Here is an 18,632-nt window from a genome sequence, read left to right on the forward strand (position 1 = left end):
ACGTGCATTAGTCTACCAGCTAGAATTTAGAATTTAGAAGCTCTAACTGCAATTGTCTAAAATTTGTATTTAGTAAAAGAAATCTGTCTTACCAGTTTGGAGAGGAAAAAAAATGAATCTTGACATTTGCTTTAGGGTTACTTTTCCTGATATTCTGAGTTAAAATTTCTTTGTCACAAAATAGTGGGCATTTAATGCCCCCTTTTATGAAAAAATCAAACAGTGGCTAGGGACAGGTGACATGAAAGACAACTGCTCACTGAAAAAGAAAAATAGTACCCAAAGGTGAACTCTACTGTAAAGTATGCACTATGGGTGATAATAACGTGTCAATGTAAGCTCATCACTGTGGGTGTTTGGTGACAGGAAGTACGTGGGAAGTCTCTGTAACTTCCACTCAGTTTTACTGTGAACCTCAAACTGTTCTAAAAGATAAAGTCTGTGTATGCATATATATATACACATACATACATACATACACACACACACACACACACACATATATAGAGAGAGAGATCTATTAGACTATATACATATGATTATAATGTATATAAATAATATACATACTGGCACATTTTATATAAATATATAAGTAATGGCAAAATATTTCTCCCCTTGAGCATATCAGCCAAAAATGCTTCAGGTAGGTATTTACTCATTTGAGGTTGTAAGGGGATGAGAGAAATGTCAAATGTTTGATCACTAAGTACATTATGTACTGATCATTGCCTCTGCACTCTCACATAAAATTAGGTTAACACTAGAACTCCCACAAGGACCTTTGGAATACTTACTTTGCCTATGCGTCTAATGGCAAAATTCTCAAATGAAGACCTTCTGAGAAGTCCGAAATAGAGCTTTACATGTATATACCAACACATGCTTTGGGTTAAAAGGAGAGTCCTTTACAAAAAAAAAAAAAAAAAGAAAGAAAGAAAGAAAGAAAAAATGCAAAATTGAGCAATTAAACTCTCTCTGTAATGTCAAATAGTGGATAACGGTGGAGGACTCACTTACTCCTATATAGATTATTAGAGTTAGAAAAAGAGAATCTATACTGGCTTGTTTTTAAAAAGTTGGAAAACATTGAAACAAAGAGAAGAGTGGTATTAGGGGCCAGGATTAAAGTGAAAAACACACAGAAAAACAAGAAAAAGTCACTCCTCCCCTCCAAATGGGAATATTTTGTTTTGAATGATTCATGAAAGCAATTTCAGTAACTCAGAAAAAGAACACATTTAACTGACTCCTTTCAAATATATTCCAAAACAATACCATGTTGATTAAATAACATGTGTCCAAATGAAGAGAGTGTTATGTCCTTAAATGTAAAAAAAAAAAAAAAATGCCCATTACAAAAGGAAGGGCACAAGAATTAATTATTCAAGTTTTTAGATGAATTCAAAATCAATGTTTCACATAGTCAATGAATATTAAACTTGAAAACAAGCACTCTAGGTAATTTGTATGTAAAGACAGGTGTGAAACACTTGAACTGTAAGTAATTACGTGTATGTATATATTAATGAAACACTTTCAATCTGTGCTAGGGCAGGTGTCATTTAATACTGGACCAACACCAATTAAATGACATTGTGCTGTCTTTGTGGAAATGACATATTCACAAACCCATGTCTCAGCACTGATATTTATGTAGCTAGGTCTCTTCCCTTAATGGTTTTTAGCAGTTCAGTTTATTCAAAAACAGAAACTTAAGATGCTTTTAATAATTTCTATAAGGCAATAGAGGAGATTTTCCTTTGAAATAATTTTCCCCAGTGGAATCGGCTCTGTAAACGAATGAGTAAATACAAAGTGGTGCACAGATCAAATGGATTTTATAGTCCTTAATTTTTTTCCTTAAGGAAGAACAATGTAGCCTTCTTTCTATACCTGTGCTGCTGAACCTTTGGGGCTGATACAGATGCACTGAGGCTAAACCTAAAATTAAATCATCTTTATTGCTAAAAGTCATTTGACAGTGTTAGGTACAGAACGTCAGCATTACTGACAGAAAGGGCTGAAAGCTTGATACATATAATTTGGGAATTGCTGATTATAGTCACAAACTGTTTCTGTTTCATATGAATTTAAACAGAAAGGAGGGTCTTGCACTTCACGAACAGGCTATGATAAACAGGCTATACTGACTTGCGCTACAATGTTTAAATGACTGTAATGTGATTCAGTGTGGCTGATGTTACATTTGTGTCATGTAATTTAGCTTCCACTTCTTTCTTCAAGGTCCTCAGAGTAACAGGGTTTGCAGATAACTTTCAACCACTGCCAGGTCTAGGTGTTGCTGTTTCAAGAAAGGAAATATTAAATATTTGCACATTATTTAGGTAATTGTTATATGCATTCTGTAAAACAACAACAACAACAACAACAACAACAACAATAAAAACTTTACCCCAATGCTCACATCCCTCCATAGTTCTTCATATCAAGTATACACTACTTACAGCTTCCAGCATAATTTTGTTTTGCAGCTTGGCCATTTCTTGTCTAACTTCGCTTTGCTCATCAGTAAGAAGATGTTCATGATCCTTCTCTAACTCCTCCATACTCTAAAACAAAAAGCCTAGTTCAGTGATGAAGCACCACTTTTCATCTCACGTTCTAAACACGTACCATTAAATTTCAAAAGTAACAAGTCCTAAGACTCAAAGGATACTCATTATTTATTCCAAATAAAAACATTACAACGAATCATGGAGATCAAAATACCCACTTAAGAAATCTTCTAAATGTCGTTTTTGAGTCAAATATTATTATTATAGCGGTACAACAGAAGTACCCTTTGCTCAAAACTGTTAACAAACAGTTAAGGTCACCGTGGAGCAAAAAAAGAAAAAAGAGAATGACAGTCCCACAGAATGAAATACCACAATTTAAAAACTCTCTCATAAGCTGTCTAAACACCAGGTAACAATGCACTTATAATAATCAATGTAACATGGTTCTGCTCGAGAGAATAAAATGATCTGTGATATGACCTCATTAAGTTATGAAAAACAAACCTACGTTTTAAATATTTATTACTCATTCAACAAATAGTGATCTAGTACATCCAATCTGAATAGTAGTCTTCCAGGGCCGAGGGAGGGGGAGTTTCCAGGCCTACCTGGGTTTTTTAATTTTTTAAATTAGAGATTAAAAAAATCAAACACAAACACTTTATAGCAATTAAGGAAATACAACTTGCCAAATCCACGTAATGGAAAATAAGATTGATTCTGATTTAGTTGGCAGAAAGAATAAGATTTCGCTAGGTAAAGGAAAGAGAGAATTAAACGTAATCTAGGGCAGGAGCATAAGCAAAGCCAGGAGGTAATGGTGACTTAGTGCAGAGAAAGCAACTACTCTGGAGGGGTGGGAGGAAAGAAAGAATGTAAGTATGAAACTACAAAGAGAGGGTTTTGTTATGGGGGACACGTTGAATACCTGAGGATTTAAACTTGGGCAGCTAATGACAGGTGTTCAGGAGGGAAGGGATACCTGTTGGAAGATCATGTTGCAGAACTGCGAAGGATGGATTGGAGAAGACAGAAATCAGGAAACAGTGTAATAGTACAAGCAAGGAATGGTGAGGTCCTGAACCAGGGCAGCAGCAGCGGGAATTCAAAGAAAGAAATTAAACAGATACAAACTACTATACCTAAAGTAAGTAAGCAAGAAGGATTTACTGTATGACACAGGGAACTATATTCAATGCCTTGTAGTAAGCTGTAATGGGAAATAGTCTGGAAAAGTATAGATATACATATAACTGAATCACTTTGCTGTACACCTGAAACGAACACAGTACTGTAAATCAACTATACTTCAATAAAAAAAAAAAGGAAGAAAGAAATTAAAGTACAGTTGCAGAGGTGAAAATTGTAGGGCCTAGTAATTGCTGGGTGGGAAGGACAAGGGACTTGGAGGAGCCAAAGACAACACTAAAGTTACTACCATAAGTGCTGGCCTTTAGTAATAACCTTTAGAAGCAATCTTCTTGGGTACTTTATCAGATCTGCACACCAATCAGTAAATGGTTCTCAGGGAGCATTAGAGCAACATCTTGTCTACTTAGATATGCCTTTAAAATAACTCCTTTGTAGATATATGATTCTAAAGTTCTTTAAAGAATATCTATTTTAAAAGCCTTTTGCTAGTTTACCTAAACCATCTCAATTAAAGAGAGTGACATTAACATCATGTTTTTGAATAAGATTATCATTAGAAAAGAACCCTTCCCAGCCCTGCCCACCACCAAAAAAGAAGGGTAATGTGCAGGATTCCATCTATTCCTAGATAAGCATACACAGTGTACACATATCTGTGGGGAGAAAAGGGCAATGTGCTAATGTGCAAATACCTCAGCAGATCATTCTCAACCCACAAACATTTAGTCTTCCTCTGGGTTTTTCATTCAGTTGTACACTTAGACCTCATATGATTATAAGTTTATACAGAAGGTCATTATTAGTCACATATTCTAAAAGCAGATATGGCTTAAACACTCATATAATACATCTGAAAATAGAAGAGTTATTCATTAATTACAACTGCCTGCTTCATATTTAGCAATAACTGTTAACATAAGACAAGCAAAAGACATCTAGGAATGATTTATAAACTTCCTACTTTCCACTATATATTTGTTGCTGATCTCTTAAAAACTGATTGTTGAACAATAAGGTTATGATTAAACTGTAAATAAAGTATCAGTTTTCTTCATGCTACATACACGCTTAGATAAAATTCCCAGTTCACAGTTTCCTGTTTTAACTGACTCCCCCAAAACTATTAGTGAATCCTAAAACCAAGAACACATTTACTAATTTTGTTAAATCCAGAACAATGAATTCAAAGTGTAAAACGGTTAACAATTTAACAGAACAACCTAAACGTTCATTTCCCATACATATGGAAAGAAACATACGATCTTCTACTTTTATACACAGATTATTTTTATAAGAATCTAGTCTGTTACCAAACAAAACAGACCTTTAAGAACTGCTCGTATAAATTCTTCATTTTTTTCAGTCTCTGGTACTGAACAATTCTAGCTTGTCGAAGAATCTTTCGTTGCTCTCGAAACATGTTCTACAAATACAACAGAATAGAAAAGTGATAAAATGTGGGCAACATTTAATATTTGGAGAGCATAATTATACATTACACTTAAAAGGAACACTCTTTAACTCAATGCTTGTTAGCATTTCCCGTTTTAACAACTTTTATGACCAAGTTTAGATAATTGTGCTTACTACTTCTCTACAAAACCATATCATAATCCTATCTTAACAGTCATTGAGTAGGAGAATTTCTTTCTTACCAATCTTGAAAACATGTTTTGATTCTTGATTTCAAAACTCACAAATGACCCTTCCAATAATGTGTTTACCACAGGTAGGCAAAAGCCACATAATGATCCTTCCAATCAGTAATTACAGAGGACCATTCTTTCTTAACAATACTCAAAACATGTATTACTTCTTGATCATTTCAATGTGCACATAGATGGCCCTTCCAATAATGCTAGCCTTTCTGCCCTTTGACCTCATCTCCAACAATAATCTTGACCTCTTCCCTAGATTAGCCCCTCACTAGTCATTACACAGTCATACCCTGGATTCTGTCTTTCCCAGTAACTGCAACATCTACATGATCTTAACAAGAGCAAAGACTTACATGGGAACTATTCGTCAGGTACTTTTCCAAACCATTTAAAATAAACTTCTTATATATGATCTCATTTAAAACTCAAAACAGCAATTCTCCAATGAAGACATAATGTATGACCAATAGGCACATGAAAAAATGCTCAAGATCACTAATTATCAGAGAAATGCATGTCAAAACTACAATGAGGTATCACCTCACACCAGTCAGAATGGCCATCATTCAAAAGTCCGCAAATGAGAAATACTGGAGAGGCTGTGGGGAAAACGGAACGCTCCTACACTGTTGGTGGGAATGCAGGTTGGTGCAGCCACTGTGGAAAACAGCATGGAGATTCCTCAAAAGACTAAAAATAGACTTATTGGATGACCCAGCAATCCCACTCCTGGGCATATATCCAGAGGGAACCTTAATTCAAAAAGATACCTGCATCCCCAATGTTCATAGCAGCACTATTTACAATAGCCAAGACATGGAAACAACCTAAATGTCCAACGACAGATGACTGGATAAAGAAGATGTGGTATATTTATACAATGGAATACTACTCAGCCATAAGAATGATAAAAATAATGCCATTTGCAGCCACATGGATGTCCCTGGAGAATGTCATTCTAAGTGAAATAAGCCAGAAAGAGAAAGAAAAATACCATATGATATCACTCACATGTGGAATCTAAAAAAGAAAAAAAAAGACAAATGAACTCACATATAAAACAGAAACAGACTCACAGACATAGGATACAGACTTGTGGTTGCCAGCGGGGAAGGGAGTGGGAAGGGATAAACTGGGAGTACGAGATTTGTAGATACTGACTGGTATATATAAAATAGATAAACAAGTTTATTCTGTATGCCACAGGGAACCATATTCAATATCTTGTAGTAGCTTGCAGTGAAAAAGAGTATGAAAATGAATATATGTATATCCATATATGACTGAAAAATTGTGCTGTGCACCAGAAATTGACAGAACATTGTAAACTGACTATACATCAATAAAAAAAAAAAATTCAAAAAAGCCCCACCAAACCTCAAAACAGCTCTACGAGGTAGGGACTCTTAGTGTGTCCCCTTTCATGGATGAGGAAACTCAGGCAGAGAGGCAAACAATCTGTCCTTGGTTTCACAGCTACCGCTGGTCAAACAGAATTGCATCCCAAACATGTATGGTTCCAGAGTCCAGGCTCTTGACCACTGCACTATGCTGTTTCTCCATGTCTCCCAGCGTTCAATCACTACCTCCCAGTTTGCAGTTCATTCCCTTCCTTGCTACATATAGTTCAATCAATACTCTGTCAGGATCCTAAGACTTTTCACTGTCCCCAGCCCCGACTCTCATGACCTCCCCTTTCCTCCTTCCCAGCTTAAATTCCATGGTCAATCATCATACCTATGCCCTTGCACACGTACCTTGGCCCCTTCTCACTCTGTCAATCTGCATGGCTAAACCCCAATCTGGGGAAAACCCACCTCTCCAGCTGCTCTGCCACAACTATGCCAAGTCGTCTCACACTTTAAATTCACGGTCACTATGACACTAACCTAAGTTAGATCCCTAATGCTGCCTGGCAACAAGATTTCCCTAGTCCTCTCGGGGGAAACAATTCTAACCCCTCTTCTCTGCCTTCAAAAGGCAACAACTTCCTCCACCGTCCTAACTCCCAACTGGTAACCTTACTATTTCCACTAAACAGACAGAAGCAACCCAAACAGAACATTCAGGCTCCCATCACTACATCTTCCACTCTGGGTTCATGGGCTCTACCTTCTCTCCTGTATTATTGCCTGAGCTACTGCTACTCGAGACTTTGATACAACGAGCTAATGTGAAAGCTAAGGCTGATACCAACAGCTAGTTTTTCTTCTTGTTCCTGGGCTTTCTGCACGTCTATATCCCACTCCCGAAACAAAGTCCGAAGCTGCCGAGAATACTGGAGATGAAGATTCTGCCTGTAAAACGTAACAATGAGCACTGTCATACTTCATAAGATATGAGAAAACATTAACCACACTCAAAACAAAACTGACCTGACACAATTTACACTATACAAGGAGAAGGCAGTGACAGCATAACAGCAGCTAAAATAGTCTCATGGGGAACAGAAAGGTTAAGTAGATGATTTACTCTTTAATTCCAAAACGACTATTCCTAACTGAATAATACAAATGCTATGTCACGTGCTCTCTACCTCTTGAAAACTAATGAAGATTTACTGTACTATAAATTTCCCATAAAAATTCATTCATCTGAAAGCAGTTTACTTTTCACTTCTTCTTACTGAATAACTTGTGTGTTCTAATACAATAAGTAGATTCGATGAGGTTACTACATCCATTCATCAGAGATGTCCAAACGGGAATATTTCACTCAAATACTTCCCCTCTTTGGCACAACAATGATTTTGAAAAAAGAACTGTGAACACAGTTCAGCTAAAATTGACGAATTTTTCACAATATAAGATTAACCTTTTCTACATAAAAATACAATTAACTATCACAAGGATAATGATTTAAGACATTTACCTTACGTTCAGCTAGTATGGGTGTAGAATGAATATAAATTAATTTCATCTGACAAAAACTCAATTGTTATTTGAAAGGGGGGGAAAGGTCATCTTTCGTGGCTTCTAGGAAATATATCTCAATTCTGTTAAGGAGTGAGGTTACCAAACTAAAGAATTTATCTGCTTAGGGAAAAATCAAGCAAAATGTGTTTTTCACTGAAAAATGCAATATGATAGTATTTGTCTTAGGTTATCTGCACCAGTGAACACTAAGAAATTATACAAATGTTGTTGTGGCTGAAAAAAACCACCAACTTTACCTTTGTTCTAGTTGTGTTTTCCAAACATGCCCAATTTTTGCATTAGTGGTGCTGATAGAAGCTTTCATATTCATCTCAAACATTTTTCTCTTTGCAAGAAGAGCCCGTTTAATGTCATCTGCATAGAAAATATTTATTCATTAAAGATTAATGTTGAAAATTATTTTCTTCCCATATATTCAAATCAAAATGGGTAAATGCCGCCTCAGCAACATGCAAAGACATTTAAAAGGTATAAGACAGGCATCATTTCAAAAATGATCACTGTTAGTATCATTTTCACTTCCCACATCAACAACTCAAAAGGCAAGTAACGGAAACCTGTAACGTCGAATCACACTAAATACCTGTCTAGAAAAAAAAAAAAGTATCTGAGGGCAACGGATGTAATCCAGGGATAAACATTTTCATTTATAAAAGCTATATAGTTTAAAACAGTGTTCTCTAGTTGTAAATATCACTCAAACGTACCTTGAAATCCTTCCAGCATCTCCCGTACTTCATTCCTGTGAAGAAGTTATATCAAACATTATTAAATAAAGATACATGAAAGACCATACTTGTTATGAAAGAAATGCCCCATGCAAGGACTTCACAGAGAATACTTGTTACATGAGCCAAGTGGACTTTACCTAGCAGGTGAAAATTGCCATAAAAACATTACCGCAAGTCTTCCTCCAATGTTCCTGGAGAAGGATTTATTCCCCCATAATTATCAGTGACTCGGTTGTTTCCTACATTGAAATAAAAATGGAAAACACTTTAAAACGAAGCATGGTATTTTGATCAGTTTTCACGGAGAAACATCCTCAGTGGGGAGGGTTTCAGGCTTAGTGCCACCAAGAGCTGTTAAAGCAGACATATGAAAGGACTCACGTATGTGCAGGTCAGATGAAGTCAGATCAGGGACCGGGTCCCTTTTATGGAGACACTGTTACAAGCCTTTCAAGGTTTAATGTCAGCATAAATCATGTAGCCCAGAAGAGATATTTGGGAAAGAAGGGCCTGCAAGCATGGGGAAGAGCTGCCATGTAAGCTTCTGCAATCCGGGTGTCCGATAGGAGGATGGAGTGGGCAACCCCCAGGACCCGACACTGCTTTGCAGGCACATGGATTTCACTGGCTACAATGTCGAGGACTCAGGGCAGTGACCTGAGGGACACGGCCCCTGCCCCCGTGCGCTGTTATCCGCAAAGGTGTCCGATGGACCATACGTACCTTCCGGAACACCCTCTGGCCCACGCGGCTCTCTTCTCTCTTGTCTCCCGAAGTCACAGGCTGCCATACCCTGAGCCTCCATCGGGGCCTTCGCAGCCCTCCCCAGGCGCTTCCTCTCAGCCGGCGCCATCCCTAAGTGTCTCTTCCCAGGCAGAGACAGCTCTCCTGCACCTTGTGAGCACAAACTTAAAGAAACGGGCACAGGGTCAACGAGCGATGCCCGGCAAGGGTCCTCTGCGCACATCAGAGTGTGCGTGCCCGCGTGTCTCCGGCTGGACCAGGAGCGGACAAAGCAGGTGGTGACTGCGAGCCCCTCCTCCGCGGCTGGACGGAGGGCTGGCGCCTGCGCCCCACACACAACCCACCCCGCGCCCGCGGACATCTGAGTGCCGGGCCCCTCCGCCAGATTCTGGCCCCTACGGAGGGAAGGACAGAGGCCGCCCCTGGCCCTCGGTTCCCGGCGGGAGGCCCGGCCACGGGCAGGACCCAACTAAGGGTCCCTCGGGACGGATGGGGGATAAACCAGTCTGCGCCTGGCCCGGGACGGTCAGGTCGGGGCGGGGAGGTAGGAGGGGGAGGCTTCCCCACACGCCGAGTGGGCCCCAGGACGACCTCGCGGGCCCGGACTGACCCGCCGGGCCACCGGGCAGGAAGGACGGGGGCCGCGGGCGGACGGCCCCTGTGCACCCGCCCGCACCCTCCCGGGACGTGGGGACCGTCCGACCCGCCCCCGCCCTCAGGGGCCTCGCCCCGTCCTGTGGCAGCCCCGGGGGACGCCACCTCACCGGCCAGCCTGGCCGCCCCCGCTCCACAGCCGGGTCCCCTCACGTCTGAGGAGACGCCCCATCCCCCCGCCGCCCGGCCGGCCCAGGTCGCATAGTGCGGCCCGCCGGCCTCCACCCCCACCCCCCCCCGCCGCCGCCGCCGCTGCTGCTCCAGGCCTCCCTGACGGTCCCTCCGTCCCCGCTCCCTGCGGCCCCTCCGTCTCTCTGCCGCTCCCTCCATCCCACCACCCGCCGCCGCCCCCGCCCCCGGCCGCACCACGACCTCCACACCGCGACCTCCGCGACGCTCCTCTGAGGGCCTCCCGACAGCCCTCAGGAGCCGGCCGGCCTCTCCTGGGCGGGAGCGGCGCTGATTGGCCGGCACAGCGCGCACGCGGGAGGCGGGGCCTCGCCCGAGCCCCCGCCCCCTGGCCGGACCGCCCTCCGCGGAAGGTGCCCGGGCTGGGGACCCGCGCCGGGGGTTCCAGGACCTCCGTTCAGAGGGCGTTTCCCGGGCCTTCTTCCTGGGAAGTCACAAGAGGACACGGGAGCCAAGAACAGGTGCTCAAGCCTCCACCCCCCTGGTGACTCCTAGTCACCCTCCTCCTGGGGTCCTCTCCACTCACCCCTTCCCCTTGCGGAGGAATAGCCCATCCGCAGGCGCGTTCTGGGGTAGCCCTCCCACCTCCGTTTTCCAGGTTTGGGTTTTCGTCTTTTAAGGACACGTGTGTGCATCCTTCACCATCCTTGCTTACTCTGGCGCTGTCTGCGTGTGACGCTAAATTGCAGCCCATTCTCTCTGGTATTCTGCCCCTTGCTCTTTTCACTCAACGTGGTGTCACCAGCGCTATCTGTATTAGGACCTGGAGCCACAGTGCTTTCATTTCCCCCGCCGCATCCTAGACCGTTGTGGAACCACGCCTCAGTTCGCTCCTCCGTTTTCTGGTTCCTGCACGTCGGGATACTTTCTGCTTTAGAGCCCCGAAAAGCAGTGATGCTGGGGATATTCTAATGTCTGGCCCACGCGCAACATGTTTTGCAAGCTTAAGGGAGTGGACGGCTGGGTCGTCGTCGTAGGCTAGTGAGTACGGCGAAACTGTTTCCTCCCTTCCTCCACCGGCTGGCTGAGCGCTCATTGGCTGCCTAGACTCACCAAATACTTGGTGCAGTCAGACTTCAGGTTGCCACTTTAGTGGGTGTAAAATTACGTGTGTGGGGGTGGGGTGGGGTATTCTTTTGCATTTCTCCAGTCACTTATAAGGTTGAGCTCTTTTTTCTTTTGATGCTTATTGGCCATTTCAATTTCCTTTTCCACGACAGGTCTCGCTCGGTGAGTTTGGCGAGTTTTCTCTTTGGTAAGACGGTTTTCTTATAAATTTATAGAAGTCATTTATATATTGGGATACTAATCTTTATGCCTGTGGTTTCCTGTCTCTTTCTTTGTTATTTATAGCTCAAGTGGTAGAGCTGCATGCTTTGCATGCACCAGGTCATAGGTTCAATCCTCTTCTAAAAGGTTCAATAACCCTTCTAAAAAGAAATAATTAAACCATATTATCTCCCCCCCCCACCAAAGAAAAATAAACTAAAATAACTTTAGTTATTTCAGGGCATAACATCTTTCTCCTTTTTTTTCTTGCAAGTCACGTGTTTAAAGTTTATTTTGCATTTTAAAATCTTTGTTCATGTAGAACTGATTTTTGGGGGGGGGGGGTTGTTATCAGATAGAGATCCAATTGTATTATGTCCCCTATGGGGAAATTTGCTCTTCACATCTTCGTTAACTGAATAGTGTTAATGTTAAACTTAAGGTAGAAAGTGTTAATTTCCTCATGATCGGTTCATTTAGTAAAACGTCCGTGTTTGCCCACACTACACTGATTCAGAATACAACTGTTATCATACCCTAGATTTCCATATGTTACTGGATCTAGTCTGGACTTTCTGTTTGTTTCCATTGATTTGTCTGTCTACTCATATTCAAACACCACACTATCATAATTATAGAGGCTTTGGCACATACTGTAATATCTTGTTGGGCAGTTCTCCCTCGAAGCTCTTTCTTTTCATCATTTTTGTACCTATACTTGCATTTTTCCATAGGTATTGTATCATCTTGATATGTCCAGCAGGGCAAAAGAGAACTTTTTTTGTAACATTTTTTTTTATTGATTTATAATCATTTTACAATGTTGTGTCAAATTCCAATGTAAAGCACACTTTTTCAGTTATACATGAACATATATATATTCATTGTCACATTTTTTCTCTGTGAGCTACCATAAGATCTTGTGTATATTTCCCTGTGCTATACAGTATAATCTTGTTTATCTATTCTGCAATATTGAAATCCCATCTATCCCTTCCCACCCTCCGCCCCTTTGGCAACCACAAGTTTGTATTTTATGTCTGTGAGTCTATTTCTGTTTCGTATTTATGCTTTGGGGTTTTTTTTTTTTTTTTTTTTTTTAGATTCCACATATGAGCGATCTCATATGGTATTTTTCTTTCTCTTTCTGTCTTACTTCACTTAGAATGACATTCTCTAGGTCCATCCATGTTGCTGCAAATGACATTATTTTATTCTTTTTAATGGCTGAATAGTATTCCATTGTATAAATATACCACATCTTCTTTATCAGTCATCTGTTGATGGACATTTAGGCTGTTTCCACGTCTTGGCTATTGTAAATAGTGCTGCTATGAACATTGGGGTGCAGGTGTCATTGTGAAGTAGGGAGAACTTTTGATATTCGTATTGAGATTGCATTAAATCTATAAATGAGCTTCGCGAGAACTAACACATGGAGGATGATTGGAAAGGCCTAACAAGGAACAAGGCATTTCTTCCCACTAGTCCAGCTCTACTTTTGTGTCTTTAAGAAGCATTTTACAGCATTTTAAAATGTAGATTTTGGATAAGCCTTCATTTTATTCCTGAATATGTTTTCCTTTTTTGCTGCTCTTATAAATGAAGTTTGTTTTGCCTTTCATTGTATCTTCTAACTCATTTTTGTGCGTGTGCATGTGGCGAATTTTGATTTCTGCATCTTCATTTTATACCCTACATCATTGTAGAATCTTTTAGTGTTTCAGTTAGTTTTACCCCCAATTCCCTAGGGTTCTTTTGGTATATTATCATGTTATCTGGGACTAGAGATAATTTTCCTTCTTCTCCATTTGTTAGTCTCTATTTCGGTCATCTCATTCATTGCATAGCTTAAAACCTCCAGGACAGTATTAGGTGGTAATGGACATTTTGGGCATTTTTAGACTATTCTTGACTGTGGTTGGAATGCCTCAGGTTTTCCCAATTATGTATGATTCCATTTTATTATAATTTTGTCCGATTTTGTCAAAGATTTGTTCAGCATCTCTGCAAATAATTACATAATTTTTCCCTTAGGCCTATTAAAATGCTAAATTAAAAGATTTCTTAATGTTGCACCTTGCAGTCCCAGAATAAACCTTGCTTGGAACCTGGTGTATTTTCCTCTCGTGATTTTGGAGTCTGTTTGGTAGTATTTTATTTTGGGGCTTCTACATTAGTGTTTGTTAAGGGACACTGAACAATAATTGTAATTTATGCCGCTGACACTGTCAGCATAAATCCAACGTTTTCCTTCATTTTCTTTGCCCTAAATCAACTCACATAGTGTTGGGACTGTATGGTCCTAAAAGTTTGAAGGAATTCCCTATGAAACTACCTGTGCCTAGTGATCTCATGTAGGTTAAATTCTTCATAATTCTCTTTCTTCTTAGACATTATCTCTTCAAGAAGCTCTTGGTTCCCATTGGGGTCAATTACAGCAAATTTTGTTTTTTCAAAAAATTATGTGTTTCATCTAGTTTTTCAGATTCATCTCAGTAGACACGTGTAAAGTAAACCCTTTGATTTGCAAAATTTCTTCTGTATTGTTATTTCCATTGTACCATACATATGTATGGTTTTCCCTTGATTAAATTGCCTAGTGCTTTGTTTCATTCATTTTTAAAGAGAATTTTGACTTATTCACTTGATCTAGGTTTTTTTCTCCCTCATTAACGTCTACTTTTATATATTAGTGTTGTTTCCTCCTTTGTGCTTTCTTTTGTCTTAATTTGGTGTTTCATACTGAGCTCTTGAATTGAAAATTACATTCATTTATTTTTATTCTTTCACTTTCGTACATGTGAGTATTCAAGACTGCATTTACTCTGACCAATGCTTTAAATATAGCTCATTTGTTCTGAAATGTAGTAGTCTTCCTATAATTTTGTATAAATTCTGCACATATCTCCAGTTTGACCTGGTATTTCTTTAATGGAAGATTTTTCAGTGTCTTCGGAGAAGGGATCTTTTAGTTTTTATAATTTCTGGTTATACTGTGCTATGATCAGAGTATGTGGTTTGTAACATCTCTATTTTGTTGAACTTAGTGATGTTTTCTTTGTGACCTAATACATGTTCGATTTTTGTAAATGCTTTTTGTATCCCTTAGAATGTGTATTTTCTAGTATCATGCTGTAGTTTTTAATATGTACTAATTAGTTCCACCTTTTCAATTATGTTATTCAAAAAGTTATACCGTTATTATTGTTGACCACTTAACTGCTTGTGGGAGATTGCATTTTCTAAAGCTGGCCACAGCACCAGCTCCTCTCCCACATGCTCTTCTCATAGTGTGACTTTGGCTCTGCTTCCATCAAGGAGTGGAACCCACATACCCTTCTGTGAACTTAGGCGGCCTCAAACTGCCTTGACCAAGACAGTATAGCATAAGCAGCAATTTGTGTCTTCTGAGACTAGGTCATAAAAGTGTCATGAAATCTCACCCTGCTCTTCTGGGACACTCGTTCTTGCAACCTACGAACCATGCTTTGAGGAAGCCCAAGTAGCCCATGGAGAAACCCAGGGACAGAATCAGATGCTCCCATCCCACAGCCCCAGCTGAGATTGCAGGCAATAACCAGCCTCAGCTTGCCAGCCATGTGAGCGAGACGTCTTGAATGGGAATCCTCTCTACCCTCAAGTTGAGCAACCCCAGGTGACGTGACGGCGACACTCAGAGCAGACATGATGACTCATCCCTGCCAAGCCCTGGGGAAAAAAAAAAAACAATAGCTAAAAGACTATTTTTATTTTAAGCCACCAAGCAAAACCTCCTAGACCTCCCCTGTAAGCAGAGCTCTGTTTCTCCCCCAAGTCCCCAAAGGAGAGCCTTGTGGTGGTTGCCTGCTCTCCCCCACTATCTCTCTTACTTGCTCACTCCCCACTACACATCTCCTCTCCTCCAGTTTCCATCCTTTCCATTGCCTGGAATCTTCCCTTTCTGGTCTGTCTAGCCTTTAAATGCACAAACAACATGACCTTCTCTTGCTGCTGTTGCTTCTCCATGCATAACTGCACTCATCAAAACAAATGAGCCACCTTCAGAAGATTTGACAGGGACACAATTGTACAGAGCTAACTGATATTTTAACAATTATCTTTAAAAGAACCAAAGGCATAATTTGCCACGTTCATCTTCTAGGAAGACCTCTGAAGCAGCCTTCCCATCTACCTGTTGGTGACCTGTGTACATTCACTGAACACTTTGGAACATTTTCTCACCCCAACTCCTGCCCATATTCCCTGGTATCTCAGTTCCTTTAATGTCGTCTTTTAAAAACTGCTCCTGCATTACTCCATTCAAAGTCCATCAACTTCTAGGGCTACGCTTGGAAGTGGCTCCATCTTCCAAACCCTTCCTTCAGATATCCTGCACTTGAACCACGACCTCCTATCCTTCCAGCTCACTTTTAGACTGGTTGTCCCCACTGTAACCATTTGCCAGCCTCATCAGAAGTTCCACTCCACTGCCCTTTTTCCTTTTCCTCTATCGAAGGGCCCCTCCTGTCTTCTCATGAGTAAAAGTCTAGCATCTCAGTCAGCCCCTTCTCTATAACTTCCTGGGCTTTTGCTGCATTTGTTGGGTAAAATCCAATTTCTCTGAAAACGCAGCTCTCTCTTCCTTTGCTGGCTCCTGCCACGGTGCAGAGAAGTGCCTAATATGGTCAACGTGTACCACAGTGGATTGACGATTTACAGCCTCAACTAGGCCCTCAAATTGCCCCCAAGTTATCCCATTTCCATGTGGTCAACCCACTCGCTCCACTTGCCATTTTCAACCTTTTCCACTCTGCTCCACATTTAATCCTTCTCCCTCCCTTCACAAATCCTCCGCCATGCTCGGCCACTCACTCAACCTATTTTTCTGAGCAAACAATTCAGACAGAAACCCTAGAGACTTCTGCTATCAAACCTGTCCCACAGAGGAGAGAGGGCCCTGCCCCTGTGTTCTAGGTCCCATGGCCTCCTGTCTTCCAGGAACCTCATCCAATATTTCATCCATAATTTCTCTCCGTCCTCTGTCTTGGGCCTCTCTTTCTCTTTTCCACCCGTCCCATGAACATTTGCACATACTCAAATCTCCTTCAACTCAAATGAATGTCCCTGGGCCCTACACCCAACCAATCTACCTCCCCCGTCCTCCTCCTCCTAGCAGTCCAAGGTCTACCAAGACTTGTCTGTGCTTGTTACCTCAATTTTCTCACCTCCCAGGTGTTCTCTAACATACTGTAAGCCAATGTGGGCCCTCACATCTCTTAAAATGGCCCTCACCCAAAAGTCACCAAATGCCTACATGTGGCTAAATCAAATGAATATTCTCTGGTCTTCATCTCACTCAATTCACAGCAGCATTCAATACTGTGGACTACTCCCTTGGTTTTCTTTCCCCTCCTTCTATCTTCTTTTGGCTTCCACAACTACACATTCTTCTGTTACCTCTTGTCCTTCTGGTCACTTCTCAGTATCTTCAGTAGGTCTGCCCCCTCCAGTGGGAAATTATATGGCAGAGCTCCCCAGGACTTGGTTTTACTCGGTTCCCTTCTTGATTCATGCTCTTTCTCTTAGCGTTTCCATATATGCCCGCCCAGGGGACAACTGCCAGTTACATCAGAGTTTCTCAAGGTGTGGTTCGTGGGCCAGCCTGCATCAGGATCATAGGACAGAGGGCATGCTGAAATCCATATTCCTTAGCACTATCCAAGGCCTATAGAATCAACTCTGTGGGTGGGCACTGGGAATCTCCATTTTAAACTAATTCTCCAGGTTGCTCTCAACCCCACTGAAGTGGGAACCACTGTATTTGTCAAGGAATGACAGCCTGGCTGATATCAACAGACGCAGCTCAACATCTCCATCTACTGGCTTCCTGACACTAGTGTCTTGGTTTCACAAATGTAGTCCATGGATGTTAAGAAAGGACCAAAAATGTGAAAAAGAGAAAAAAATCATGAAAAAAAAGAACAAAGGGTAAGAATGGAGTATCTGCCTGACGAATAATCAAGATTGAATTATATCATCTTTTGACTTTTCTAGCACTGAGCTAGAGCCTTCAGTATCAAAGTTTTAAGGGTAAATTAAACTGGTGCCTTTCACTTCTCATCCAACTACAGAAAACACTTGCATCGGATGACTCCTATCTATAGATCATTATAGCAAGTTTCTTATTTCTTATAATGTACCAAGGACATTTAATGAATTTTTAAGGTTAGCCTTCCAGAAGTTGGCTAATGAAAAGCATTCTACTTTCCACTAGTAATCTAATAGGAGGCACTCTGATTTAAACGAACTTCTACCTTTAAGTCTTTGTCCCAATTACTAAAATAATAAATGAATCTTCAGTGTAAAAACTTTCATGAAAAATATAATTTAAGAAGGGAATGGAATTCCCACATAATTCCACTACTCAGACATAATGTACCACTTTCAGTTGGGGGTACCAGTTCCTTTCATCCTTCTCTCTCTACTCAGGTAGATAGATAGATGACAGATAAGTAGACGGCTGCCTGGATAGAGATGCAGATATAGATATAAAGATATACTTATAGAGATCTGGTTAGAAATAGAGATATAGACTCTCCCTACATCATTGTAACTTTTCTACCTACCTTGGTTCACTGCCTGCTCTGCAATTTTTATTTCTGTTTCTAATCATACATTTTCCGTCTTTTATCTAAGGTTGACAAACAAAGTCTTCAAGATTTTATTGACTCTGATCATGCTTTCACACTGCCTGGTTTAAGTACCAGGATGCCATTTACTATTTATTTGCTTTGAATA

At 40.9% G+C, this 18,632-nt stretch overlaps 1 protein-coding gene across 4 annotated transcripts; it reads right to left on the bottom strand.

The window, feature by feature from the left end:
• Window positions 1-1,942: 1,942 nt before the first annotated feature.
• Window positions 1,943-10,889, bottom strand: LOC105062788 (synaptonemal complex protein 3). Of its 4 annotated transcripts, none has more exons than XM_074359147.1 (9): window positions 10,761-10,889; window positions 9,720-9,904; window positions 9,166-9,235; window positions 8,973-9,007; window positions 8,502-8,619; window positions 7,527-7,626; window positions 4,996-5,094; window positions 2,466-2,570; window positions 1,943-2,302 (listed from the first exon to the last, which is right to left on the bottom strand). In XM_074359147.1, exons 2-9 carry the CDS (start codon window positions 9,847-9,849, stop codon window positions 2,249-2,251), a joined length of 711 nt encoding a protein of 236 aa, XP_074215248.1. In that variant the 5' UTR covers window positions 9,850-9,904; window positions 10,761-10,889; the 3' UTR covers window positions 1,943-2,248. The 4 variants fall into 4 exon arrangements, 3 of the variants coding, with proteins under 3 accessions (XP_074215248.1, XP_074215249.1, XP_010945448.2); XM_074359148.1 differs by having other exon boundaries at window positions 10,767-10,846; XM_010947146.3 differs by lacking the exon at window positions 10,761-10,889 and having other exon boundaries at window positions 9,720-10,665.
• Window positions 10,890-18,632: the final 7,743 nt, after the last annotated feature.

Source organism: Camelus bactrianus, chromosome X (genome assembly GCF_048773025.1).
Source record: "Camelus bactrianus isolate YW-2024 breed Bactrian camel chromosome X, ASM4877302v1, whole genome shotgun sequence".
Taxonomy (NCBI): domain Eukaryota; kingdom Metazoa; phylum Chordata; class Mammalia; order Artiodactyla; family Camelidae; genus Camelus; species Camelus bactrianus.

Excerpts from the sequence above, each read along its gene's own strand:
- LOC105062788 (XM_010947146.3), bottom strand. The coding sequence starts at position 10,101 with ATGTCCGCGGGCGCGGGGTGGGTTGTGTGTGGGGCGCAGGCGCCAGCC. Across the intron at positions 9,236-9,719 it reads GCCAGAGGGTGTTCCGGAAG|GAAACAACCGAGTCACTGAT; the intron begins GTACGTATGGTC and ends ATTTCAATGTAG. Across the intron at positions 2,303-2,465 it reads ACAAAATTATGCTGGAAGCT|CAACACCTAGACCTGGCAGT; the intron begins GTAAGTAGTGTA and ends TTCTTGAAACAG.